Source organism: Salvelinus fontinalis, chromosome 28 (genome assembly GCF_029448725.1).
Source record: "Salvelinus fontinalis isolate EN_2023a chromosome 28, ASM2944872v1, whole genome shotgun sequence".
Classification (NCBI taxonomy): domain Eukaryota; kingdom Metazoa; phylum Chordata; class Actinopteri; order Salmoniformes; family Salmonidae; genus Salvelinus; species Salvelinus fontinalis.
Genome location: NC_074692.1, coordinates 6,848,089 through 6,875,397, shown reverse-complemented (window position 1 = coordinate 6,875,397; position 27,309 = coordinate 6,848,089). Strand labels below are relative to the sequence as shown.

The 27,309-nt window shown below is 42.4% G+C and overlaps 2 protein-coding genes and 1 long non-coding RNA gene across 7 annotated transcripts in view; 2 read left to right on the top strand and 1 right to left on the bottom strand.

Moving 5' to 3' along the window:
- LOC129826019 (ARF GTPase-activating protein GIT2-like) overlaps window positions 1-10,647 on the top strand; it is a 37,256-nt gene extending 26,609 nt beyond the window's left edge. For 2 of the 4 annotated variants that reach the window (XM_055886275.1, XM_055886274.1), the window contains exons 11-20: window positions 197-294; window positions 482-593; window positions 711-841; window positions 978-1,127; window positions 3,149-3,421; window positions 4,865-4,951; window positions 7,116-7,198; window positions 7,330-7,515; window positions 8,949-9,012; window positions 9,176-10,647. In XM_055886275.1, the coding sequence (XP_055742250.1) occupies window positions 197-294; window positions 482-593; window positions 711-841; window positions 978-1,127; window positions 3,149-3,421; window positions 4,865-4,951; window positions 7,116-7,198; window positions 7,330-7,515; window positions 8,949-9,012; window positions 9,176-9,388 (1,397 nt within the window). In that variant the 3' untranslated portion in view covers window positions 9,389-10,647. Of the gene's footprint in view, window positions 1-196; window positions 295-481; window positions 594-710; window positions 842-977; window positions 1,128-3,148; window positions 3,422-4,864; window positions 4,952-7,115; window positions 7,199-7,329; window positions 7,516-7,923; window positions 8,050-8,948; window positions 9,013-9,175 lie in introns of all 4 variants that reach the window. The other 2 variants (XM_055886278.1, XM_055886276.1) reach the window with 2 other exon arrangements.
- Window positions 10,648-10,793: 146 nt separating this feature from the next.
- LOC129826020 (uncharacterized) lies at window positions 10,794-17,384 on the bottom strand. Of its 2 annotated transcripts, XR_008754981.1 has the most exons (6): window positions 17,240-17,384; window positions 12,035-12,188; window positions 11,853-11,928; window positions 11,575-11,738; window positions 11,381-11,503; window positions 10,794-10,996 (listed from the first exon to the last, which is right to left on the bottom strand). It is a non-coding gene; the product is annotated as an uncharacterized LOC129826020 (long non-coding RNA). The 2 variants fall into 2 exon arrangements; XR_008754980.1 differs by having other exon boundaries at window positions 11,381-11,738; window positions 17,240-17,383.
- A 1,466-nt stretch (window positions 17,385-18,850) lies between these two features.
- LOC129826018 (glycolipid transfer protein) lies at window positions 18,851-25,361 on the top strand. The gene is made up of 5 exons (XM_055886273.1): window positions 18,851-19,094; window positions 22,688-22,746; window positions 22,850-22,983; window positions 23,385-23,535; window positions 23,823-25,361. Exons 1-5 carry the CDS (start codon window positions 18,992-18,994, stop codon window positions 24,003-24,005), a joined length of 630 nt encoding a protein of 209 aa, XP_055742248.1. The 5' UTR covers window positions 18,851-18,991; the 3' UTR covers window positions 24,006-25,361.
- Window positions 25,362-27,309: the final 1,948 nt, after the last annotated feature.

Below are 27,309 nucleotides of genomic sequence, written 5' to 3'. Positions count from 1 at the left end.
TTTTAAGCATTCGGTCCACCATGTCCAGTCAAACATCTGGGTGGCGTTCATTTGGCACCAAACGGACTGAAACAGGGAGGGACTACCTAGACTTATCCAATAAGAAACACACATTTTTGTTGTCCGTTGCAAAACGTTTTCCGTTTGCGTTTCCTAATGAATATGGCCCTGATGCAACACTCTATGTTCTGCACAGTATGGCTGGCGACACAGAACCACAGCACCCTGGTGACAGAGACCACAGTGGTGCCTTTCCTTCCTGTGAACCCAGAGTACTCATCCACACGAAACCAGGCAAGTCTGCTGCATAACTCCTTCCCTAGTTAACACTTTGATACTGATTGCTTTAGTTAAATACATTCCCCCTTGCTGGTTTTCTCTCTCCCTTTAAGTATGACTGATTCTCGGTTCCTTCAGTGACGTTTCAACAGATGCAGTAGGAGAGGATGCATTTTGCTAGGCTTTTTTATTTTTTCTCCAGGGACGGCAAAAGCTTGCGAGATTTAACGCACATGAATTTGCAACTCTTGTCATCGACATATTAAGCGACTCGAAACGTCGACAGCTGGGGAACTCTACGATACGTCCCAAAGGTAAAGTACTGGGAGATAATGGACCTACTATCTCAGACACACATGGCTTAAGGTCATAATTAAAATTGCATGTCTTTATATGAAATGAGAAAGGGGTCATTTGCTTTGTGGTTACAGAAAACGTTGAACTCATCCTAAAAAGCCGGAGTGGTGGCGATGGTCTGGACAACGACCAACCGGACTACGACAGCGTGGCCTCTGACGAGGACACGGATAAGGAGACACTCTCGGGCAAGGACTGGACCAAGGTGACTAATGTGATCTCTTGGCACGCAAACCTAGTAAAGGGTTTGAAGTAGTACTTACTTACCCTGAAAATGAGCGCCCGCAGTCTGGACTCAGACAAGTCCTAAAGCCCACCCTCTCTGACTTTTCCCCTTACAGAGTCTGGACTCGGACCTGTCAGACGGGCCTGTCACGGTGCAGGAGTTCCTGGAGGTGAAGAACGCCTTGTCGGCCTCGGAGGCCAAGATCCAGCAGCTGATGAAGGTCAACAGCAACCTGAGCGACGAGCTGCGGCTGATGCAGAAAAAGGTACCGCCCACTGCAGAGATCCACCAATCAGATCACTAACACCGTTCGGTCCGTCTGCCACTCGACCAATGGGACGGAGGGCTGGACTGAGGGGGGCACAGCGGTTGGTCAGCTGAGCTCTGGTCCCTCCCCTCACGGTAACCTCCCTTCACACACTGGTTCGAGTGAGGATCCTAACCGGTAACCACCAGGCTGCTGGGAAGGTTCTCCTGCAAGGCAAGACTGCTCTCCATCTAGCTCCACTATTTGGGCCAGCATGTTTCAGTCCATGTTCAGACAATGGCTTCTATAGCTTGACAAATTCTTCGCATTTTTTTTATTTTTTTTACTTGTGTTCAAGAGATGCATTCTTGCTCCACTCTATTGTGGGAAACTATCTCCCTCCCCCTGGAGACCGTGCATCATACACTGAAAGCGGTGTTCTTTCTTATGGTACGACTAACAGGCATGCTCAAGTAAACAGCATGACATCACTCGCACTGTGAATTTCCCTCCTCTAGTCGTTTGTATGGTGACTAACATAGTAAGCATAGCATTGTTGTTATCTTGTGTTCTATCTGTGTGACCCTGCATTGTGATTTCAACAAGCTTATCAATTATACGTGATTTTCTTCTTAACCTTGATGTTCGCTCATCAGAAGACTCCTCCTTGAAGGTGTTTGATAGCACAGCTCTTATTGCTACACAGGTGCAGCATTTGCCTTTGTCATTCGAAAACATTCCAATGGTCCTCTGCTGTGGTTTTAGTAAGACTCTTTACGTCTGATTGTTTCCTAACAAAGCTGTATTTCTAAAGCGTCTCAGAGTAGGAGTGCTGATTTAGGATCAGGGCCCCTGTGTCCATTCATAATAATCTTAAATGCTCAGGAGTACTGTCACTTCCAGAGTTCTCCTCCACAGTCGGTGTTACAAAGTGTTACACTATCGTTTGACTCTAAATTGGAGTCTTCTTATCCATATGACCCCTATGATTTATCATACAGAATCCCTAATGATTTTCCAGTCACAATCCGGAGTGTGTGTTTCAGCCCAACAGCAGGCCCACCACTTTATTTGGCAATAGACCAAACTGTCGTTGCCCCAATCAACAGCCTCTGTTCAACCTAAAAGGCATAAATGGTGACAAACGCCTTTTACGAGAACGATTAACCATAGAAATATAGGGTATGACTCTACAAGGTGGTGAGATGCTCTTGTCGCGGTTTGAACAGCTGTTGTTGCAGACATGTAGGCTCCGGATCGTGCATTTGAACCCCTTCTTTATCCTGGGTCGTGCATCCTTAAAAAAAAAAAAAAAAAAAAATGCTCTCAATAATATTCTATGGAACAGACAGTAGAAGTCAAACTGGCATTCCTCAGTGGTGGACGTGTACAGTATGTGATTTAGCTGTGTGGGATGGCATTGATTGAACTGATGGCACATTCGTTTGTCTTTCTTAGCCGTCAGAGAACTTCCCTGTTGCCCTCTCTGAATAAATAGCACAGACCATAGAGTTGGATAGAGGGCGCCATTGAGGGCTTTCTATCTGTCCTATATATCTATCCTGTCTGTCCTATCTATCTATCTAGTTCAGATAGATTAGACAGAGACGAGCTATCTGAACTGCTTGGCTTGCCTGCAACACTTTCTACTTGCTCTTACCCCTTGCTTTTTGAGTGGAGTTTTCGGATGCCTAGCATGAGTAACACCAGCGGGGAAATGCATAACAAGACGATGTTATAAAGACATGAGTAGTAGCGTTGGCCTTAGCTTCGTACAGATGGATGCTGACAGTTCCCAACACCTGAAGTAAACATTTAGAGGAAGGGGAAATGGGGACAAATCCTAACATCCGCTTTAGTTACATTTTCACTTAGTCTCCTATTGACATCAATTCATGACAAGTGAAATTCAACTTAAGTGAAAGTCAGGATTCGCCCTGTAGAGAATAAAGCATGCGTTAAAGCTAGAAAAACAAGTCACCTTGCTCGCTGATAAGAAACGCGTCCTCTTAGTGTATTTGCTGACTCGTCTCTTCCAGCTGCATTCTCTGCAAAGCGAGAACACGTCTCTCAGGCGGCAGGGCCCAACCACCCATATCTATCAGGTCCCCATCAGCAGCGGGTCAGAGTACACTGACCCTTCTTCCTCCAGTCCCTCGGCCATGAAGCGCCGGCAGTCGGCGCGGGCCAGCCGGCCCATGTCCATGTCTATTTATGAGACTGGCTCAGGTCTGAAGCCCCACCTCCCTAAGGGGGACACCCCCTACCCAGAGGAGGGTGTCCCCACCCTGCAACCCTTCCTCCCACCTCATGTAAGTAAAAATCCCACATTCCAGCCTTTGCTATTTCCTCTCCCATTTCCGTCTTTTAGGCGTCTTCTCCTCTTCCTCCTCCTTTTTTCCTCATTGTGTCTGTTTCTGCAGTCCTTTTTTTTCTCTCTGATTGTTCCCTTTCCTTTCTACTTTTACTCAAATCTGTTGTTCTTTGGTGTACTGGTAGTGTTTGCCTGTAGCTGTTATTTGGAACCTGATGGTGATAATCAGCCAATACAATGCCAAGCACACAGGTCACACATAGCCACTCTCAACTCGGTGTCTGCTCTGAATGGCTGCAGTCTCATAGGATTCTTCTCAGGGCTGTTGGTTTCCACAATGTTCACCTGGCCCCTGTTCCAATACCTTTAACATGCATCCTTCCTCTCTCTTCCTTGAGATAATCCCTGATCTTTACGTGAATGGACGCGTGCAAACATTTCCACTCTGTTGCTTTCACCAATGTTAATGTGTTTAGATCAGCGATTTCCTCAAAGAAAAGGCCGGGTGCATTTGAAGGTATTCGGAGTACTCTGTTCAAACATTTTCTCAGGTAGACAATAGACAAATGTCATTTCAAGGTTGAATTTGAAATATTTTGAAGGTTTTCATGTAACTTCAAATAAGAATTAAACATCCCATTCAAATTTGTTCAGTGTTTATTTGATTCTGTCTCTGACTAACAAGATCATTTCTGGTTCTAAATCCAGGTGCATTGTCATTTCTCTTTTAAACATTTATGGGAATTTTGTGTTTTTCTAATTGTAACGAATCTCTTAGTTCTGGTACAGTATTTCAAGAGGAGCAGTTCGGGATTGGCACATATATTTGTTCTACACGGTCAGAACTCAAAGTGTAAGATTGTTTCACGCCATTGTTTGTTAACAATGTAATTGTAAACAATAGTCTATAGCTTAAAATAAAAAATAAATAAAAAAACTTTACCCTGCAATCTCATGGATGGTCTGTCCTTTCATCTGTAGCTCTGTGAATTTGAGGGTTTGCATTTCTCCAGCCCCATTCCCTCAGCCGTTCACCAAAACGGGGCGGGTAGCGCTTTGTTGCCGTTCGAATCCCGGATTGCCCCTTTCAATGTCTATGAAACAAACGTGTACTATGCGATATCAAATGATAAAATATGTTCATTGTCTAGATGTTTATAACGTTCAAGGTATGGGATTTGAGGTACAGTATGCTCAGATCCAACAAGGAATTGAAATGCAGTCATTTAAGTGTAATTCCTTGTCATAATCACAATTTATGGTGTTCTTCATTCTTACTATGGTTTTGTTTTCTTGAATGATATTTTTATTTTAGTGTTCCCAAACCCTGTTATTTCCATGATGTGGTTTAAACAAGACTTTATTCTTGAGAGCACTAACTAGTTTTTATAAAACCCATTGTTTTATTTCTTTAAAACATATCATTTGAACCCCTTTCTAGATGGGAAGGGGTGCTTTTGTGGCCTCTTCATCCCTCCCCTCCTTCCCATCCACCCTGTCCTGGTCTCGGGACAAAGGTGCTCTAAGGGTTAAGTACCTCCTCGCTTGGTCCGTGCCTCTCGGGACGCAGCAAATCTACTGGGGGAGCCCCTCCCTCCCTCCATATGCTGCTCCCTACCTGTCCTGCTGCATGAGCCAAACCCCCCCCCCCCCCCATGGGCTGCCTTTTCTTCAGCACCACCACCCACACGCATCTCCACCATCACTGTCCTCATCCTCATGCCTGTTACAATCAGCTAGAAGGTTTTCAATTTTTCTTTCTTACATTTTCCCAAATTCCTCATGCTGTTAATTTTAACAAACAAAAAAAGCCTTGGGCTCCTTCCACCTCCATAGCCAACATTTTGCTGTACTTTTTTTAATATATTTTTTTTATTGATGACATCTTTTCTCCATCTCTAATCAGCACACGGCTGTCGCCCAGTGAGCTTCATCCAGCACGCCCTCCCTCCCCTCTAGTAACACCCAAACTCTCCGGTTATCCAGGAGTCTGTTCCTCACTGAGACTGTGGACCTTTCCAGAAGCAAACAACCCCTAGCCCTTACCCCCTAGACACTTGCTGAGATCATGTCGAAGATCTGAGAGGATTTAGTAGATTTAAAGCAATATGATAACAATTCCACCGAACCTATCAGAGGGCAAGGTGGAGCTATCACCATATTGCTCAAACCTATCAAAGCTCCACAAGTGTCTAGGAGGTAGGGGCTAGGGGTTGTTTCTGGACTGGGCCTTTGACTGACATGCGCAGAACTGCAAGCCCAGTGGGAGAGAAATCAACAAAACACCTGTATGAGCTAATCCCACTTTCGTCAGTTTGCTGTAGTGTGTGTTTGTGTGGGTCTTGGCATCTTGTCCTGCAGACAGGAAGAGGATGTTGTTGAACGGGTCTATTGGGCTAGGCTGGAAAGGGTATGTAACTGTACGGTATGTGGCCTGTGTCCCTCTTGGTGTTTGTCTCTGCTCCTTTCTTTGAAAACGCACCTCCTCCTACATAGTTTCTCTTCTGTGCAGAAAGAGGGCGGGATCTGCGCGGATGTGACAGTGCGGGGTCAGTGCTGTGCACCCAAAGCTTCCTATCTGATATTAGAGTACAGCTCAAGCGATATTGTCCACCAGTCTCGTGACGCAGCACCAACGCTTACAGGCTGGGTGGAGCACCACACAGTATTGCGTATTGAGTACAGCCAACTTTAGATGGTCAAATACACGTTTGTTAAGCAGTATCTCCATCAGCATCGTCTTAGCCAATGACTTACGTTGAATTTGTGCCACACAATTGTCCATTGTCACAGTGCTTTTTTTCCCCCTCTTGACTTTTGACCCGAACTCATCGGGACCTTGATTCCATGTCATGAAAGTTATTATGACTCTTAATGAAAGTCTTGGATCGGAGATCTGGAATGGATCATGGTTCTGATGTAATTCAGTAGCGGTTGTTTCTTTCTGTGTGATAGCTATCCAGCGATTTCTCTCTCCTCAAACATCCCTGACTTCATCTGTCTTGGCATATGGCTTTAAAAAGGGGTGCAGCCAGCGTGGCAGTGTTTGAAGCTTTTCCTGGACTATGCATTTGGCCCTTGATTCATCGCCATGGTTTAATATCGTCCAAAAGTCTCCATCTTTTACACGCAATAGACATTGAACCAGCCTAGCGTCTCCGCTTGGCATGGTACCAATCAATCAGCCATTCCATTTGTCCAGTGTGGTTTCTGTCACAATAGCTTATAGACATTGAACTTGCAACTTTTTCCAATTGCGTGAGGGTAAAAAAACATGTTTTTATCCCCCGGATAACCTCTTTTTACTAACCCTGGCAATGAAATTGAAAAGGCTTTACTATGATTTTCTGTTGTGCTTCCATGCTTTTGCTTGTTGACTTGTTTAATGCGTTGTCGTTCTCCATGTTGCTTTCCCGTGGTTTTAGTTCGTTTCATTTGTCACTGCCATACAACGATGTAAAACTGTTTCAAAGTCAAATTTCTGTCAGCTACTGTTTACGTTTTAGGGATAGATATAATGCAATGGTTTGTGCTACACTGCTAGAAACTATTTTGTATGTTGTGAGTATGATGCAGTGCATTGAAATTGGGAATTTATCTAGAAATCTATATCCTCTTTCTGCTTGCATTATCATTGGCATTTGTCACTGTGACACATTTTTGTTACTCTCGTTTTCTCTCCCTCATGTTAGGCCTCCAAGCTGGACAAGCAGAGCAGCATGCCAGACAGTGACTATGACAACACAACCAATGACCATGAGATGAAGGACTCTGGGTAGGAACACACACTGTGTCACTTTGAAGTTGCCACTGCTTTCTGTGTTGCACATCAGGTGGACAGTTAGGGCTGGATGTTGGGGTGCAGAGATTGTAGTAACATCCTGGATGATCCTGTCTACCCCTTAGTAGACGTGGGAGGCTGAGGAGCAGTGGCTGGCTGGGGGAGGGCAGCTCCATCCCTGAGCTGGATGACCTGGGGGCAGAACCGGACTCAGTGCTCCCCAGCACTGAGGATGTCATCCGCAAGACGGAGCAGATCACCAAGAACATCCAGGAGCTGCTCCGTGCCGCGCAGGAGAACAAGCACGACAGGTGAGGAAAAAGTGACAGGCCACAAGCTCGAACAATGAAGCCGAATGAAATATAACTCTGTAACTATCTCTATGGAGATAAAACAAGGCTTTTTCTGTGTTTCTTGAAAAGTTCCAGATAGTCACCCCCCTTTTGTTTAACCGAATTCATTATAGCAGCGTCGCCTTTTCCCTTTTTTGTATTCAAAGTACTTCCACTTTCTAGATTCTTCTTCAGTTCCCCCACTGTCGCTGTTTATTGCATTTTTACAGTATGTGTTCTTCTCGGTTCAGTTTAAAAAAAAATAGAATCTTCCCTATGATTTCACCTCTTCCACTTTCTGTGTTCTCCCCTCCTCGTGCTGGCATTTCATTCTTTCGGGGGTGGGGGTGTCTCTGCCCCCCTCCCCTATCCTATTCCTGTAAGCAGACCTTGTGAGGGTGTGCGCCGGCTCAGGCACAGTCTGGGCTGTTTCAGCACCCTGGTGCCCTGGGCTGAGAAGGACCCCTCTCCCATGCAGCCCCTCAGCCTGTGCTCCCCTGATCCTGCCTCCCGGTACTCTACTAGCTTCTGTCCCTGCCTCCCAGGCACAGTGTCTTTTCTCTCTCTCTCTCTCCTGCCCCTGCTGTTTCCCAATTCCGATGATTTCCTCCTTTTGCTATGGTGTGTTGTCTGCTAGGCATTAGAGTGAAAGACTGATCTTAATGAACTCTCACTCACCTACTCTCTTCATTTCTTCCGTTGCAAATATCAGCGCAAACACCACTACCTCAACTAAACTCAGACAACCCATCAAAGGGCTTTGATATTCAAGGTACCCATGTGTGGTATTCCTTGTGTTTAGAGTAGAGCTGGAGCTAGTTGCATCCATAGTAGTCCATCACCAAGCGCATAATGAATACAAGCAGTCTCATCAATTTTAGATCATTTATGTATGCGTTTAGGTTAAGGAATTGTGCCCTGTAGTCTAATATCCATATGAGCCATTATTAAAAATATATATATATTCTTGTTTTGGTGTAGCTGATAGTTCATCACATGATCAGCTCTAATCCCTCACTCCTATTGTTTAACCGTGAATTATACAGTAGCTTGGTTGCCACTGCCTCTTGCCTACTCCATAGTGCAGAAACAGATTGGCATCCAGGCTACACGAATTGTGGCAGCTGCTGTCTGACCATGTCAGAATGCAATATTTGGAATAGTAAAATAGATTAACCAAGCATTAACCTGGGACTGCGGTTTGTATTCCAGCATGTAGCTTGGCCAGTGTTGTGTTTTGCCTCCCCTCCTCACCCAGACTAAAAAGGTTTTATTTGTGACTTGTTTTGAATAGTGTTGTTTTGGGATCGCAAAAGGTAACTTTTTAATCCAAGTTTTGGATTTCCTCCATGAAATAATTATGTTAAGAGACTGTCTTAATAACCACTATCCTGATGCCTTTTCTTTTACAGCTTTATACCATGCTCCGAAAGAATATATATGGCCGTGACAGAGATGGCCGCTCTCTTTCCCAAGGTAAGCTTACAAATCCTCCATGGTTCCATCACTCACATGCAAAGGTATTTAAAAATGTTTTGCAACGGAAAATAACTTTCTCTTCTGTTTTATTGCCTAATGAACACAACCCAGCTCATAGTCGCATTATGTGTTTAACCTCATCTCACCTTACGCTTTCCAGAGACCCCATTCGGAGATGGTGAGAGGCCCCCTACGCCTGTTGACGTCTAGCTCCTTCCGGCTCCAGGGTGAGTGTCGGAAGGCAGCGCCCCCCGAGGAAGGCCCAGGGCCCGACCTGCAGCTGGTCACCCAGCAGGTTATCCAGTGTGCCTATGACATTGCCAAAGCTGCCAAGCAGCTTGTCACCATCACCACCAAGGAGAACAGCAACTGACCATCATGGCCACCGTCGCAGGGCTTTTAGATACCGTATGGCCCTGTAACGTCTCCATTTTGTTAATGTATTGTTCATCCATTAACTTATGTTTTTTTTATGCATTGTTTTACTGTGGTCGTAAAAAAAAAATCTGTGTTTTGATATTTGCATGTAATTTATTTAAATACAAAGTGTACAAAATGAGAGTATAAATATTGGGACAAAAAGACTGAACAGCTATGGGAAATCATCCGTAGCTCTACTAACTGGAAGGGAGAAGCTGTTTGTCGTGAGCTACTACAGGAATCCACAGTACAGCCAAATACTGACAAGATGATTGGGCATTTCCAGGAGATCCTTTGTTGCTAATATGCAGTTTCCTAACCACACTTCTTAGTTTTGTGGTTCTACATACTTCCAGATACAGTATTTCTCACACCAACGAAGAAGCCATTTTTTTTTTTTAACTCCCGAACACCTATACCCTCCTCCTGAGAAATGCCTTTCATCCACTTTGATGCGCCTTCTCAGAACCAGGGGTCTCACACTGGCAGCCCCCAGGCCAAATGCGATCCAGTATAGTATTCCACATGGTTAAGGATGTGGTGAAAGCTATGAATAAGCCGTAAGTGTATAACAAACTTTACTTACCTTGGAGCTACATAACTATGGAATTCTAATGTATCATTTAATACAATTCCAGCAAGCGTAGGGAGGAATGTTGGGAGAGTTGGATCTGATGAACCATCACTCATCTGTGCACATTTTTGCATCCCTGCAATGCCCATGTCTCCCCCGTCCAAGTGTAATTGCATTCATTTCAAACTGCATCTACTAGAACCATCTATTATTGCATTTCAACACTAGTTCAGGGGGGCAAATGATGCTCTTCACCAGCAATATGTTGTACTTGTATTGAGTTCTAGTGAATTTTTTTATTTATAAGCTAAGATGCTAGACACAGTCTTGTGCTAGAACAGTGTTAGTACTGTGACAGTGGATAGATTTGCAGCGCAAATAATCATTTGCCCTCTTCCATGTGTGTTTGTGCACCGTTCTATAATGCTGCTAGCTTTGACATGTGCAACTAATTGGATCGTAGATATTTCGACAAGTGGCTGGTTGTCGTCAGCATATGGTTCAGAGCTGTGTTATACTTGAAATGTAATCAAGGAAATGTCCCTCTGCTTGACTCTTGTTCGGAATGGACTTCATAACAGGTGTCAGTTGTGCAGTAATCATAGCTACAGTTGGGGGGGAAGCCTTATTTTTTTTTTTTAAATAAACTTAATTTATAATTGTAACCTCATGCCATGTCGTATTTGGCCACGTACTGTGCAACTGTGATGTGTAGAGAAACGTGCAAAGAAAGAAATGATGTTCATGTAAACAACTATTCCATCAGAAAAACCTAAAACCACACCAGGATTATAACACCTTTAAACCAGTTTGCTAAATATGTAACATACCTTACAACCACCACATGCAGCAGCTGATATAAGCATGGTGTAGGAATACTTGACACATCTTAAACCCGTTAAGAATAATTTTGTATAAAAACATGATAGGAGTGTCTTTTGGCCTCACGGTATCCTCATGTCCAGGCTGATCAGGTCTGCTAAAAATCTATGAGCAGAGGAAGGCAAGAGTAAATACAGGGGACAAAACGAATCCAATGCTTCAGCAATTAACACAAAAAAAACATAGCAATGCAAATCGACTGCAATAGTCTTACATCCCACTCCGCATGCATTTGGACAGTGATGCAAGATTTGGCTCTATACTCCAGCATTTTAGATTTAAGATCAAATGTGTCATAAGACAACAGTACACAATGTCACCTTTTATTAAGGTATTTTCATGCATATCTGATTTACTGTTTAGAAATGAGCCATTTTTACCTCCAAATACATATGGAGGGGCATGTATATTTGCCAAATTGATTGTCATCTGTTTAGCTACCAGGTAAAAACATTGGCTTTGCTTGCCCTAATGGAACTGGACCAGTACCATGTCCTGGTAGCCCTGCTGGGCCATCCTACGAGTCTCCAGCCTCCGCTTTTCCTCCTGCAGCCTTAGAGCATCCCTCTCCTTCACCTGCCCCCTCTGGCGCTGCTCCTCCCACTGCGCCACCTGCAGGGGAGGGAGAACAATGAGCTACATCATTGGTCCTCCCTCCACTCCATCTAACCCGGCCAACTGACCCCGGTCAACACAGGCTATTCCTGTATCCGAGCCGTCTTTTGGCCCTCTTCCTCCTCCCTCTCGGCGTCTGGTCTGCCTCTCCAGCTCCTGGATCAGCCCTCTCCTCAGAGACTCATTCTGAGCCTGACGGTTCTCCTGCATCTTGAGCTCCATCTGCAAGAGCCTTTCAGGGAGCAAAGGGAGAGAGCTGGGATTCTCTAGTCTGCTGTCACTATAAAAAAGACAAGCTTGGCACTCCTTGGTGTGTTGCACATGCCCTCCCCTCAAGTCCACTCACCTCCTGCATGAGCCTCTCCCTGGCTCTCCTCTCCTACTCTGCCTCCAACTTCTCCCAAACACGCTGGGACTTCTCCCTAGCAGGACAAGACATTCAATTCACTTTGCAACACAAATGCAGATCTCCACCCCTTAGTCAGACCTAGACTGGCAGCGGCAGTCATAAGTGGTGATACTACTAACCTGTACAGGACAGCAAACAGCCTCCCACCACCTCCAACTGGAGCTATTCCTCGATGACATGCTTCTTCCTGGCGGCGTCTGCCACCGCCCTCTCCAGCCTCTGGTCCCCCTGCTCCTACTACAACAGGTCTGGCAGGAGTCTGCAGTACTCCTCCTGGTGGACAACACAGACATTACAAGCAGAGGTCCCTTTGGTGAAGGGGGATGATCCCATTGTGTCAATTCACATGCAGTTAAAAACAAGGGGGACATGAGAGCTCATCCTGGGCTCTCTTTAGTTGGACAGTGCAATAGCCTCAAATGAGGCTTGTGTCACTTGACTCTTCTTCTTTGCAGATTGGGGACAGGTGGAGCTGATTGGGTCATTAAGGTGACAAGTTGTGCCTGGGTTTGGGATCATCTACGATATAAAAGTTCCTGGTGCCCCGTCCTGGCTCTCTCCATAAGCACCATTTTGTTTTGTGATTTGGTTGATTGTTTTTTGATTAGGGTGCACCCTTCAACACTTACACACATTTGACCTATATCTCCATTACACACCTCACATGCCTACTTTCACACGTCACAGGCTAGTTTTCCTTTGTAGTTTTATACTTTATTTAATAAATAGCTGCCAACGTGTGGACTCCCTTGCTTGTTGACTGAGTTTAAATGTATTTGGCTAACGTGTATGTAAACTTCCAACTTCAACTGTGTGTATATAGATCTATGTGTGTGTATGTATATATATATATATATATATATATATATATATATGTACAGTTGAAGTCAGAAGTTTACATACACTTAGGTTGGAGTAATTAACTCATTTTTCAACCACTCCACAAATTTCTTGTTACATTTACATTTAAGTCATTTAGCAGACGCTCTTATCCAGTTTTGGCAAGTCAGTCAGGACATCTACTTTGTGCATGACTCAAGTAATTTTTCCAACAATTGTTTACAGACATTATTTCACTTATCATTCACTGTATCACAATTCCAGTGGGTCAGAAGTTTACATACACTAAGTTGACTGTGCCTATAAACAGCTTGGAAAATTCCAGAAAATGATGTCATGGCTTTAGAAGCGTCTGATAGGCTAATTGACATCATTTGAGTCAATTGGAGGTGTCCCTGTGGATGTATTTCAAGGCCTACCTTCAAACTCAGTGCCTGACATCATGGGAAAATCAAAAGAAATCAGCCAATACCTAAGAAAAAACAATTGTAGACTTCCACAAGTCTGGTTCATCCTTGGGAGCAATTTCCAAACGCCTGAAGGTACCACGTTCATCTGTACAAACAATAGTACGCGGGTATAAACACCATGGGACCACGCAGCTGTCATCCCACTCAGGAAGGAGATGTGTTCTGTCTCCTAGAGATGAACGTACGGGGGTGTGAAAAGTGCAAATCAATCCCAGAACAACAGCAAAGGACCTTGTTAAGATGCTGGAGGAAACAGGTACAAAAGTATCTATATCCACAGTAAAATGAGTCCTATATCGACATTTACCTGAAAGGCCGCTCAGCAAGGAAGAAGCCACTGCTCCAAAACCGCCATAAAAAAGCCAGACTACGGTTTGCAACTGCACATGGGGACAAAGATTGTACTTTATGTAGAAATGTCCTCTGGTCTGATGAAACAAAAATAAAACTGTTTGGCAATAATGATCATCGTTATGTTTGGAGGAAAAAGGGTGGGGCTTGCAACCCGAAGAACACCATCCCAACCGTGAAGCACGGGGGTGGCAGCATCATGTTGTGGGGTGCTTTGCTGCAGGAGGGACTGGTGCACTTCACAAAATAGATGGCATCATGAGGTAGGACAATTATGTGGATATATTGAAGCAACATCAAGACATCAGTCAGGAAGTTAAAGCTTGGTCGCAAATGGGTCTTCCAAATGGACAATGACCCCAAGCATACTTCCAAAGTTATGGCTTAAGGACAATAAAGTCAAGGTATTGGAGTGGCCATCACAAAGCCTGACCTCAATCCTATCGAAAATTTGTGGGCAGAACTGAAAAAGCGTGTGCGAGCAAGGAGGCCTACAAACCTGACTCAGTTACACCAACTCTGTCAGGAGGAATGGGCCAAAATTCACTCAACTTATTGTGGGAAGCTTGCGGAAGTCTACCCGAAACATTTGACCCAAGTTACACAATTTAAAGGCAATACTACCAAATACTAATTGAGTGTATGTAAACTTCTGACCCACTGGGAATGTGATGAAATAAATAAAAGCTGAAATAAATCATTCTGACATTTCAGTCTTAAAATAAAGTGGTGATCCTAACTGACCTAAAACAGGGAATTTCTACTGGGATTAAATGTCAGTAATTGTGAAAAACGGAGTTTAAATGTATTTGGCTAAGGTGTATGTAAACCTCCGACTTCAACTGTGTGTGTGTGTGTGTATGTATATATATATTATTTTTTATTTAACTAGGCAAGTCATTTAAGAACAAATAATTATTTTCAATGACGGCCTAGGAACAGTGGGTTAACTGCCTTGTTCAGGGGCTGAACCACAGATTTTACATTGTCAGCTCCGGAATTTGATCTTGCAACCTTTCGGTTACTAGTCCAACGCTCTAACCACTTGGCTTCCTGCCACCCTGTGTGTGTGTGTGTGTGTGTGTGTGTGTGTGTGTGTGTGTGTGTGTGTGTGTGTGTGTGTGTGTGTGTGTGTGTGTGTATATACACTGCTCAAAAAAATAAAGGGAACACTTAAACAACACAATGTAACTCCAAGTCAATCACACTTCTGTGAAATCAAACTATCCACTTAGGAAGCAACACTGATTGACAATAAATTTGAGACGGAGTCTACAACCCACACAAGTGGCTCAGGTAGTGCAGTTCATCCAGGATGGCACATCAATGCGAACTGTGGCAAAAAGGTTTGCTGTGTCTGTCAGCGTAGTGTCCAGAGCATGCAGGCGCTACCAGGAGACAGGCCAGTACATCAGGAGACGTGGAGGAGGCCGTAGGAGGGCAACAATCCAGCAGCAGGACCGCTACCTCCGCCTTTGTGCAAGGAGGTGCACTGCCAGCGCCCTGCAAAATGACCTCCAGCAGGCCACAAATGTGCATGTGTCTGCTCAAACGGTCAGAAACAGACTCCATGAGGGTGGTATGAGGGCCCGACGTCCACAGGTGGGGGTTGTGCTTACAGCCCAACACCGTGCAGGACGTTTGGCATTTGCCAGAGAACACCAAGATTGGCAAATTCGCCACTGGCGCCCTGTGCTCTTCACAGATGAAAGCAGGTTCACACTGAGCACATGAGCACATGTGACAGACGTGACAGAGTCTGGAGACGCCGTGGAGAACGTTCTGCTGCCTGCAACATCCTCCAGCATGACCGGTTTGGCGATGGGTCAGTCATGGTGTGGGGTGGCATTTCTTTGTGGGGCCGCACAGCCCTCCATGTGCTCGCCAGAGGTAGCCTGACTGCCATTAGGTACCGAGATGAGATCCTCAGACCCCTTGTGAGACCATATGCTGACACATGCACATTTGTGGCCTGCTGGAGGTCATTTTGCAGGGCGCTGGCAGTGCACCTCCTTGCACAAAGGCGGAGGTAGCGGTCCTGCTGCTGGATTGTTGCCCTCCTACGGCCTCCTCCACGTCTCCTGATGTACTGGCCTGTCTCCTGGTAGCGCCTGCATGCTCTGGACACTACGCTGACAGACACAGCAAACCTTTTTGCCACAGTTCGCATTGATGTGCCATCCTGGATGAACTGCACTACCTGAGCCACTTGTGTGGGTTGTAGACTCCGTCTCATGCTACCACTAGAGTGAGAGCACCGCCAGCATTCAAAAGTGACCAAAACATCAGCCAGGAAGCATAGGAACTGAGAAGTGGTCTGTGGTCACCACCTGCAGAATCACTCCTGTTTTGGGGGGTGTCTTGCTAATTGCCTATAATTTCCACCTTTTGTCTATTGCATTTGCACAACAGCATGTGAAATTTATTGTCAATCAGTGTTGCTTCCTAAGTGGACAGTTTGATTTCACAGAAGTGTGATTGACTTGGAGTTACATTGTGTTGTTTAAGTGTTCCCTTTATTTTTTTGAGCAGTATATATATATATATATATATATATATATATATATATATATATATATATACACACACACAGTTGAAGTCGGTTTAAATACACTTAGGTTGAAGTCATTAAAACTCGTTTTTCAGCCACTCAACAAATATGGCTGATTTATTTTGATGTCATGAAAAAAGAAATCAGCCAAATTTGTGGAGTGGTTGAAAAACGAGTTTTAATGACTCCAACCTAAGTGTATGTAAACTTCCGACTTCAACTGTACACACATATATATACATACATACATACACACACACACACACACACACACACACATACATATGTATATATATATATATATACATACATATGTATATGTATATATATATATATATACATACATATGTATATGTATATATATATATATATACATACATATGTATATGTATATATATATATATATACATACATATGTATATGTATATATATATATATACATATGTATATGTATATATATATATATACATATGTATATGTATATATATATATATATATATATATATATATATATATATATATATATATATATATAAATAAAACACACACACTAGCAATAACAGACTAGTTCCCATCATAGTGTCTCAGGCAATGATCAGTTTCAAAAGTATCAACGAAACAGTGGACAGAAAATGCATTTGCGTTGTTAATTAGCCTGCCTCGTCTAGTATGATTGACGAGAACTCCAGTGTGCCTGCTTAATGATTACAATGTTCTGTTGTTGTCTTTAGTGCATTGCGTGCAGCTCCCAGTGTTGCCGCCAACGTGCCTCCTGTTCCCCCTGCCGCACCATCTGGCTTTCCAGAGAACGAACTCGACTCGGCCAATGTGGGCAGAGAGGGTTGGTAGAGCCATTGATCCAGATTGAAAAACTCACCTATTCAGTTAGCTATTTAGAAACAGACAAAACTGCTGGTGTTAAAGACAATCGCAATGGACAAAGCCGCTGGCTAGGTAGTTAACGCTTTAGGTTTGCTAATTTAGCTAACGTAGATTCAAAATATCATGACGTGTCATGACGCTAGCAAACCATTATCAAGTCGTAGCAAACGTTAGCTAGCGTAAAATTCGCATCTGTATTTACAGAGATATGTTTGAATAACATTGCTTACCGGTCTACGTTCCTTCTACAAAATATAAATTAGCTGGCTATGTTAGATTGCAACTGGAGAAAATCCTTGCATTTCTTTCTCTTCCCGTTTCACTTAGTAACCAATTCTCTTCCTAGTTACACTATGGCGCATCACAAGGGTCAAACAGCGCAACGAGAATGGCGTTGTAATTTATTGGCGATTGATGAATGTATGCCAAGCATACACGCAGCACTTCAACCCAAATCCATGATTTTAATTCAGCGTTTTTGCTTTAGACCAGCTGGTGGTATTGAATTTTGCCAAAAACTGAAACTAGTGAATTTGCTGATTGATTGATTGGTGAGGTGATGGGTAGGTGGGATCCCTGATTGGGACAAATCAGCGAAAGGAACAGCGCATGCCTTCATATTGGCCAGTGCAACATACTGTATGCTACTGTAGCGACTAACCAAACACCTAGCGACCTCACCATGAGTGTTCAGATCTCTCCGTAACGGCTAAGGGTTGGGTGACAGTTCAATGTATGTGGTTCAATGTGCCCTCTGACTTCGCTACATTGGTGTTAGAAGAGGGATGACCCTTGGTTGCAGACATCGATAATGTGGGTAGTCTTCGACAGCATATCCCAACGTAGGAGCAAGATCAAAGGACTTGTTAGAGTGAAATGTGGGACGGGACGAGCTTTCTGAAGACAGGGGTTGTGTGTATACACCTATAAGTACAACTCCTAGCGACCTTGTCAAGATGTCTTTGCATAGCAGGTAATGTGTTGGACTGACAGTCGCAGTGACCTGGGTAGAGGTAACCCTCAGAATTTTCGGGAGTACATTTCCTGCAGTAATTGTATGCAAATCCGTTCTTGGCCCACTGTCACCAAGTTGTGATTCCACATTGCATAAAGAAGCACACCAGGAGTAGGCTTAAGTGGAGACATAATTGTCTGATGAATTATTTATATATAGCTAAATCTTTAATGGAGAACAGATCATTCTCGGCCTTTGTCATCTGTATCTGCTATATCAAGGAATTAGACCAGAAGTAGAAGGTTTTATCTTCCTTTCTCTGCGAAACGTCTAGCAGCGCACAATGAGCTCAATTTGAATATAGTATGCTCATTTTGTTCTAATTATATTGTTGATCACTAGACAGTTGCAGGAATACCTACATCACTTTCACAAGTCCTTTTCAATGACCACATGAGTGAGCATCATCCATCTTCTGACACCAAAACAGCAAACAACAGGGGCATATTCATTACGCCGATTCTGATGCGAAACGTTTCTTAAACGGAACGAAACTGGGAGGAAAATATCTGAATTTGTCCAATAGAAACTCGTGTTTTAGTTGCAACTGTTTGGCTAATGATTACACCACGGGATATAATCCACTTAGCCGTATAATGATGTATAAAAAGTACCCAGCTCCCTGACCAATTAAGCATTTAAAAGGGCAGCTTTTACAAGTTGCATAGGCTACTATTACATAATGTACTACATTTTGAGACGTTCTGCTGTCAGATAGATACCTATGCAAAATTTCATGTAGTGTTTTTTAATAACCCTCATTTTTCACGTGATTGGTGCACTGCTCCCCATCTATTTAAAATGAGCATTCTGAGTCAGCTTCTGTGCTTTCCAGGCATCTTTCGGACCAGAAAGGGGCGTGCACTGTTGGAGAGGCTCACAAACTCACTTCGGTGGCAGTTCCGGGTTTTACAAATCACTTCACTGGTCGCGGTTATTGTCAGAGATATTGTGTCTAGTGTTAACGATGGCTCTTCTTATGGAGCACCAATTTAAACAGCTTCCAGCCGATAAACAAGTGGAAACTAGATCATTCTTGGAGTCGGTGTCATATCTTCCGCCATTCTTTGGTAAGTAGCTTGTAAACTATGATTTCAGCTTGCTACATGAATTCTAGCCACAGTCTGTGCATAGACGACCACCCAAATTGCTCGCTATTTTGTTGCAACAAACAACATATTGTCCGTTAAGCCACACCATTTAATACAGACCATCATGGATAAAGACAATTTATGATCACACTCTTGTGGCTAGCCATCAACTTGTCATAGGCAAATTGCTTTTCTCTGAATATTTTGTATGCCTGCAGGGGTGGAGTTATCAACATTTGATTGACCTGACAATGCCAGGAGTGAGGAGAAACATTCATATGTGTAGAAAACGGACTTAAATTAACTTCATAGTCTGATTTGCTTGTGGGATAGTTTGCTTTTGGGATTTCAGAATGTGAGAAGCAATCTGTCAAAAACACCTCTGTCAATCCCAAGCAATTAAATGCCGTAAGGGACAATCTTTTTTTTGGATCGTATGTCTCTTTATCAAGCAGTCAACAAACCTTTTGCATTAATAATTTAATTCACTGGCCTCGATTTGAAGTTGTTAAAATTGATTAGCGCGGTGTTGAGTTCCCCTTGGCCATTCACTGACTGTGTAGCCCACCGGGCATCATTGTGTGGCTTCATCCTGTATGCCAAAGATACTCTACTGAATTAGGCAGGTGAAACCCCTGAAAACACTCAAGTCTGGTGTTGAAATTAACATCTTTCCATTTTGTTATCGTTGATCCAACTGACCTAATAATTTCTTAGGCAACTTTCCATTTGACCTTATCAACTCAAGAAACTGGATATGTGTTTGTATGGTTTATTTTGTGTTCTATCTTTTTTTTAATGCTGTAACGAATTTTGTGTCGTGATATAATCAGTCGCAGCTCAATTATACATAACTGCTACATTGAGTTGTGACTAGCGTATATAATGTTGGAATTTCAAATCTCTTTGGAGGATATGCCTAGGATAGGATCTTCTCTTTGTTTTTCCACCAACCTTTACCTCAGTTGTGTATTTACACTTGATGTTAGGATTCATCGATAATAAATTGATGACCTCTGCTTTCATCACATAGCCTGGACCTTCCAAAGCAACCGCACAAAAGCATTATGTGGAAGCAATTGAGAGAGAGAAAAGGGTTTAATTGTATGGGGTGGAAAATGAGAGATGGGCATCTTTGGTGGTAGTCATGAATGAGTAACATTCAGGATAGATAGAGGCATGTCTCTCTCTAAATGATAAGGACAAAGGTGGGGCTTCTCTGTAACTAGAGAAGATACCAGTACCACTTGCACAATGGATAGCCTTCTGGGGCTGAGGGCTAACAGTTGTCAGTTTCATTCCACTTTAAGCCGTGTGTGGTCGGAATGTAAGTCGTCCACTGGGCTACCCCAAATGAACAGCCAGGCCCCCTTTTATGTAGTTATGTAAATGGATTGGGGAAAGACGAGGCTAAGTGAAGAATTGCATTGTGACAAACTGTTGGAAGTCTTTAAACTGAATGTGCACATGTAGGTTACTATACAGAACTAGCCAATACCTTGCTATGAAGAAAAAAAAAACTGTTTGAAAATGTGGGTAATATGTTGGTTCTGTTCGAGGTCTCGCCAAGGTTCAAAGAGACAGATGATGTGAGGATATATTTCCTTTTCCGGTTGCATAGATAGGCTTAGGGCCAATGATGGGATGCATTGGATTAGACCCATTGGATTTGGCACGATACTAGGACCTACTTAAAGTTTTATGAGTCTCTCTGGTGCTTTCAGAAATCTGTCAGGTGCTCTGAGCAGAGTGAATTATTTAGCATTTTGTTGATTTTCAAGTTCAATAAGAGTTTGCTGTCGACCTACCATTTTGTATCAAAAGCATTCAAGTCATGCTCAGTCATAGTCATAGAGCTCAGAATGCTATTCTCTGTTTGTCTCAACCCTGTGTTTTTCTAGTTCTAATGATAAGGCTTTGTTTTGCCAAAAGTATTTGACAGAGCGTAGGGGTCTATTAGGCTGCATTGTTAATCTTCAAGGGACGTGATCCATTGAGGCCACAGGTAGTCCTGTCTCTCTTTCGCTCTCTCGTTCCACCTCAAAAAGCACACCCACCATCTCAAATTGTTCTGAAATTATGCATGTTATTAGAAACAGAAGATTATTTTTTTGAAATATTATTTGATCTAATTGATTGCATTGAAATTGACAATTTTAATTTATAGGATTCATATAATATTCAAGAAATATTGTAACAAACATCTGAATTGGACCAAACTTTTAAAAAATTAGACAAGGATTCCAAAGGAGTGGTCAAAAGCTACCCACGGACCCCTCACACCCCACACCAATCCCACCCCAACAACAAGTATATAGTATGGAGCTGCCCCTCAGAGTATTCTTTGATCCTTCATCCTATGTAATGTATTCCCAGTGAATTTGGTGATGTTTATTTTCCGTATTTCAGAGAAATGTCATTGAAGTTGTTAGGTTCGTGTTCCAGCCTACATCTTGATATTACCAAGTTCTGACCACAAGTTTGAAGCCCCCCCTTTCAATGTTAAAGGGATAGTTCACCCAAATTACATTGGTTTTCTTACCCTGTAAGCAGTCTATAGACAAGGTATGACAGCCACCCATGCTTTGGTTTTGTTGGTCACTGTTTCAACTGCTAACTTTTAAGCAATTGTGGCACAAATCCAATGCAAATAAATTGTACTTCTATTAGCATTTTCATTTTATTTTCACCCACCTTTTTCTCCCTAATTTTTGATCTGGTCTCATCGCTGCAACTCCCCAACGGGCTCAGGAGAGGTAGAGGCGGAGTCATGCGTCCTCTGAAGCATGACCCGCCTAACCGCGCTTCTTAACACCCGCCAGCTTAACCCGGAAGCCAGGAGCACCAATGTGTCGGCGGAAACACTGTTCAACCGGTGACCAGGGTCAGGTTGCAGGCACCCGGCCCGCCACAAGAAGTCGCTAGAGTGCGATGAGCCAAGTAAAGCCCTCCTCCCCCGTCAAAACCCTCCACTAACCCGGACGACGCTGGGCCAATTGTGCCCCGTCCTATGGGACAACCGGACACGGCCGGTTGTAGCACAGCCCAGGAATGAACCCGGGTCTGTAGTAACGCCTTAGACTGCTGCGCCACTCTGTAGGCCCAAAAATTGAATTGTGTAACTCCATGATGTTCATTTTAGTTGTCAGAACCTGGTAATATCAGGATGCAGGATGGGACATGAACCGAACAACTTCAATAACTAATTTCTCTGAACAGTAGGGGGGAAAAAACATCACCAAATACATTACATAGGCTGAAGAAACAATACTTTGACCCGCAGCTCCATACTACTCGTCAGACCGAGATACTGCAGCCTGTTGTTGGGATTGGTGTGGGATGTCATGGATGGATGGCTTTTTGACCATTTTTGGGGGATTCATGTCTTACTGATAGTTACAACGAAGTTTCAGCAAAATAGTTTTGCAGTAATGCTAATTGTACCCCTCTCTCTTGTATTATCCTAGCTCTTATCCTAGCTCTTGGGATTGTAGACAAAGCTGACATGTGAATTGTGGAGGATGTTATTTCTCCAGTACGGGCAAACATGGTATTTTTACATCTCTCGACAGACTGCCTTGGCTCTACTGTTTTTGCTCCAATTAAAGCAGACATTGTAGGGAACATCACAGTAAGTAGCCTACAGCAACATTTTTATACGGTCAAAGTTCAAACTGGTAACCTTAGATCCATAAGGAAACAAACGACTATATTACTGTACTATCCCTGTTTAGACAATCAAAGCAGTTTTTGACAGCAACCCTAGCAGGTTCAAGACCCTCCAAAAAATCCTGGAGGCTGAGAAGGAGCTGCATGGAGCAGACTGGCCCAAAGTGGGAGCCACCCTGGCACTTATGTGGCTAAAGAGGTCAGACAACTTTGTAATTTTGGATCTTTGAGTCGGTACTTAATGCCTACAGCTGTAATGCATTATGATGCAGATATAATGCATTATAAGACTTGTCATGAGCATACGATCTCTGCGTCATCTCATAATGATTCTAATAAGTACCAGCCGTTTTGATTCAGTAGAAACTTCAATAGAGTGATATTAATATCATCCTTATTATAAGACATTATAAAGCCTCATATCTGCTCATAATAATAATAATAAAGGGATGTACCTAGTCGCTTTATTATAAAGCGTTCCACCTGAAAATTCTGTTACCCATGAGTCTGTCTACTTAGATATACTGTATGTTGCTCCACGTTTGTATTGTCTGTCTGATTTTATATGATTTGTTTGTTTCCGTGTTCTTCATTGACCAGGGGACTCCGGTTCATCCAGGTCCTGCTGCAGAGTCTGGTGGATGGGGAGAAAGATGAGAACAACCCTGACCTTATCCGTGTAAATTGCACCAAAGCTTATGAGTTGGCCCTGAAGAAGTACCATGGTTGGCTGGTGCAGAAGCTCTTCAAGGTAAGCGTCTCACCATAGCACGATTGCTTTAGATTACTGCTTGATTACACAGCTTCTCCGTTGCCATTTAAACTGTGCAAGTGTAGCTGATTATTATTATTTTTTTAATAGATGTTTTAAATTTATATAGTTTTTTTTTCAAATAAATCGATTGATAGTTAGTTGTGCTAGTAGTGGTTATCGTTCAAGTGATGTCACCTTCACTGAGATCTAAAAGGCAACTTTTGTTTATGATTCTGACGAGCCTGCATTTTGAACTGACTTTACTCGAATGTCTTCCACTGAAGGCAGCCGTGTTCGCAGCTCCCTACAAGGCAGATTTCCTGACGGCGCTGTCCAAGGGGCGTAAGGTCAAGGAAGAGGACTGCCTGGACAAAATCCGACAGTTTCTAGTCAACTTTTCTGCCGCTAATGATGCCGTCTATGAAATGTACACCAAGATGAATGCCGAGCTAGATTACACCGTGTGACCACGCAAGCTAACCCCCGATTCCCTCAATGATCTGCCCCCCATTGGGACAATTACAAGCAGTGAGAGTTGCTATGCTTTCCTACAGGTTTGTGTGTGTGTGTGTGTGTGTGTTTGTTAGATCCGGTGTTGTGTCACACATCCAGTCTGTGCTCTTTTTAAGATCTCCTTTGAGTGCATTTGCTTGCTGCTCTTAATCAGTATGTTTCTCTGTCAACTGTTTAGTGGCTTATTTTCAATGCCTCAAACTTTCTTACAGGGAATAGCTTTCAATAGGACCCGAGTCTTTACATGGCGATTTGTGTTTGATTGTTATCAGGTTCACTAGGCACAAAATGAAAGAAAACGTACTGAAATGGGGAGGAACTACCTGGACTTATCCAATAAGGAATTATCATTTTTGTTTTCCACTGCAAATTGTTTTAAAACATTTGCCATTTCTTGCCCCAATAGAGCAAAGCTGCAGAGGCATCTGAACTGTCGAAAGTATAGTCTATGGATAAACATTTCGGTCAACTGTAATTTATTTTCACTGAAATACATGTTTTAGAATTACTGTAATTATAAATTCATCTTACCCAAGTAACTTAGATATTATTATTTTGTGTATGTACGTTTCATTGAGTTTATTGTACACAACTGCATAGCGGGCAGTTCCATAGTACTCTTTTAAAACTACTAACAGTAGAGATGGAGGAAATGATTGTATTAGTAATTGCTATTTGGTAATTGTTTGTAGTCACATGAGTAACCTATGCACTTTGAGAACGTTTTCGAGGATTGTGGTAAAAGAATAATCAAAACCAAAAATATATTTAGTTCATAATTATGTATTTTCTTATGATATTTGAATAATAATATACAAATATTTGTATTTTATATTAATGAACCTTTTTAACTCTGCTGGTATGTGATTTATTGATTCTATCTACTTGAATGTCATCTATTTCTTATTTGTTTATATGTTAGAATTTTCTGACTTTGATAATGCAACTCTGTATCATTAGGACAGTAAATATAAATAAAAAAATGTGTGTTATTTATTCTTTGTTAAATTTACATCCTAAGAGCTGATTCCATTGTTACATCAATGTGATTGTGTGTCACTAAATATATTGTTATTGATTAGTGTCTTTTGTGACTGTAAAATTGCGTTTTTACATAATCACATCTTGGAACTCAAAACTAAATCTGTCTTGCGGAAACAGTCTTGTCACAAGATACTAGTATTCATATAGTCAATAAACCTGCAAAAGTAAACACAAGTCAAAGTGATTTGTTTTTGTAAGTTTAAGATTCAAATAAGTGAGACTTTTAAAGTGTTGTGTAAAAATAAAGCCATTTGTTACAAAGGAAATATTGTATAACCATTACTTGATGAGTGACATTGAAATCAATGCAAGAGAAAGACCATAATGTAGAGTTTGGCCACTAGATGGCAGCAGTGTATGTGCAAAGTTTTAGACTGATCCAATGAACCATTGCACATCTGTTCAAAGTTGTCTCAAGACTGCCAAAATGTACCCAATTGGTTTATTAATACATTTTCAAGTTAATAATTCTGCACTCTCAAACAATAGCATGGTATTCTTTCACTGTAATAGCTACTGTAAATTGGACAGTGCAATTAGATTAACAAGAATTGAAGCCTTCTGCATACATCAGATAAGTCTATGTCCTAGGATTTTTTTTGTTTGTTACTTATGTCATGCTAATCACATTAGCCTACGTTGCTTAACTGTCCCGCGGGTGGAGACACCGATCCCGTAGAAGTTAATAAATGTGATTAATTGTGAAATAAAATCATGATGCCGTGTTCAATATGAATAGTAAACCAGGTTTATTTGAAGTGTGCTTTGTAATTGGAGTGGGTGATTCAAGCCACAGACTATTGCCCTCTAATATAGTTAACCTAACTGTGCCTTCTGCTAGTGACACAGGGGAGAGGGTGAACTCACTATCTTTGTCTTCATCCAACAGTGCAAGTTTACTGAATGGCTGCCTCTTGAGTTGGGTCATGTTCATCACCAAACGGAAGAAATGCATGTTTTCCATTCCGGTTCCAAAACGTTTTATTACGGTGTGTTCTAATGAACACAACACTTGTAGATAGTTAGTCTTGCTCCATCATACTCCATGTCATGTATCTTTGCTTGGTATTCCTCAGTTTCAATTCTGAATTTCTTCCTAATACCATCTCATGTGCCTCAAGATAATCTTTAAATAATCTTTAAGTAGTGTAATCTTATAAAATGAAGACGGTTTAGGTGAGATGTTTCCCTTTCCATGCCCTATGCCTCTGCAATAGGAATTTGTGTGGTTGCCTGGACTTCAAAGAATGTAATAAGACACTATGGAATTATAGCAAATTTCAAGCAAACATTAAATACACTGAAAATGTATTGCTTATTTGAACAGTATTTCATTTTCTGGCTCTGAAAATGTATTTATCTCTGAAAACATTTGTGTGATGAAAATCATTTAATTGCAGTGCATTCATACTGCAAGATAATTTACATTATATTCAACTAATATTGAAAACTAATTTTCACAATAAACAATGACCAATTGTAGTTTCATATTGAATCGTGCATTGTTATGACAATGTGTGTGTGTATTTTGTGATATTCAATGGTGCATGGCCACACACTTCAGTTACAGCAGCCTAGGTTTAAAGTATGTTATAAGCGCAACATGTAAAGTGTTGATTCCATGAGCTGAAATAAAAGATCCCAGATATTTTCCATATGCACAAAAAGCTTATTTCTATCAAATGTTGTGCACAAATTTGTTTACATCCCTGTTAGGGAGCATTTCTCTTTTGCCTAGATAATCCATCCACATGATAGGTGTGGCATATCAAAAAAGATGATTGAACAACATGATCATTACACAGGTGCACCTTGTGCTGGACACAAAAAGCCACTCAACACAATACCACAGATGTTTTGAGGGTGCATGCAATTGGCATGCTGACTGTAGGAATGTCCACCAGAGCTGTTGCCAGATAATTGAATGTTAATTTCTCTACCATAAGCCACCTTCAACGTTGTTTTAGAGAATTTGGCAGTATGTCCAACCGGCCTCACAACTGCAAACCACGTGTAGCCACGTCAGCCCAGGACCTCCGCATCCGGCTTCTTCACCTAAGGGATCTTCTGAGGGGGTGCTGAGGAGTATTTATGTCTGTAATAAAGCCCTTTTGTGGGAGAAAAACATATTCTGATTGGCCGGGACTGGCTCCCCAGTGGGTGGGTGGGCCTCCCATTGCTGTCATGTGAAATCAATACCTTAGGTCCTATTTT

Bases quoted from the DNA above. Each gene is read 5' to 3' on its own strand.
- LOC129826018 (XM_055886273.1), top strand. From the start codon at position 18,992: ATGGCTCTTCTTATGGAGCACCAATTTAAACAGCTTCCAGCCGATAAA. The intron at 22,747-22,849 runs GTAAGTAGCCTA...ATCCCTGTTTAG, and splicing joins ACATTGTAGGGAACATCACA to ACAATCAAAGCAGTTTTTGA. The intron at 22,984-23,384 runs GTCAGACAACTT...TTCATTGACCAG, and splicing joins GCACTTATGTGGCTAAAGAG to GGGACTCCGGTTCATCCAGG.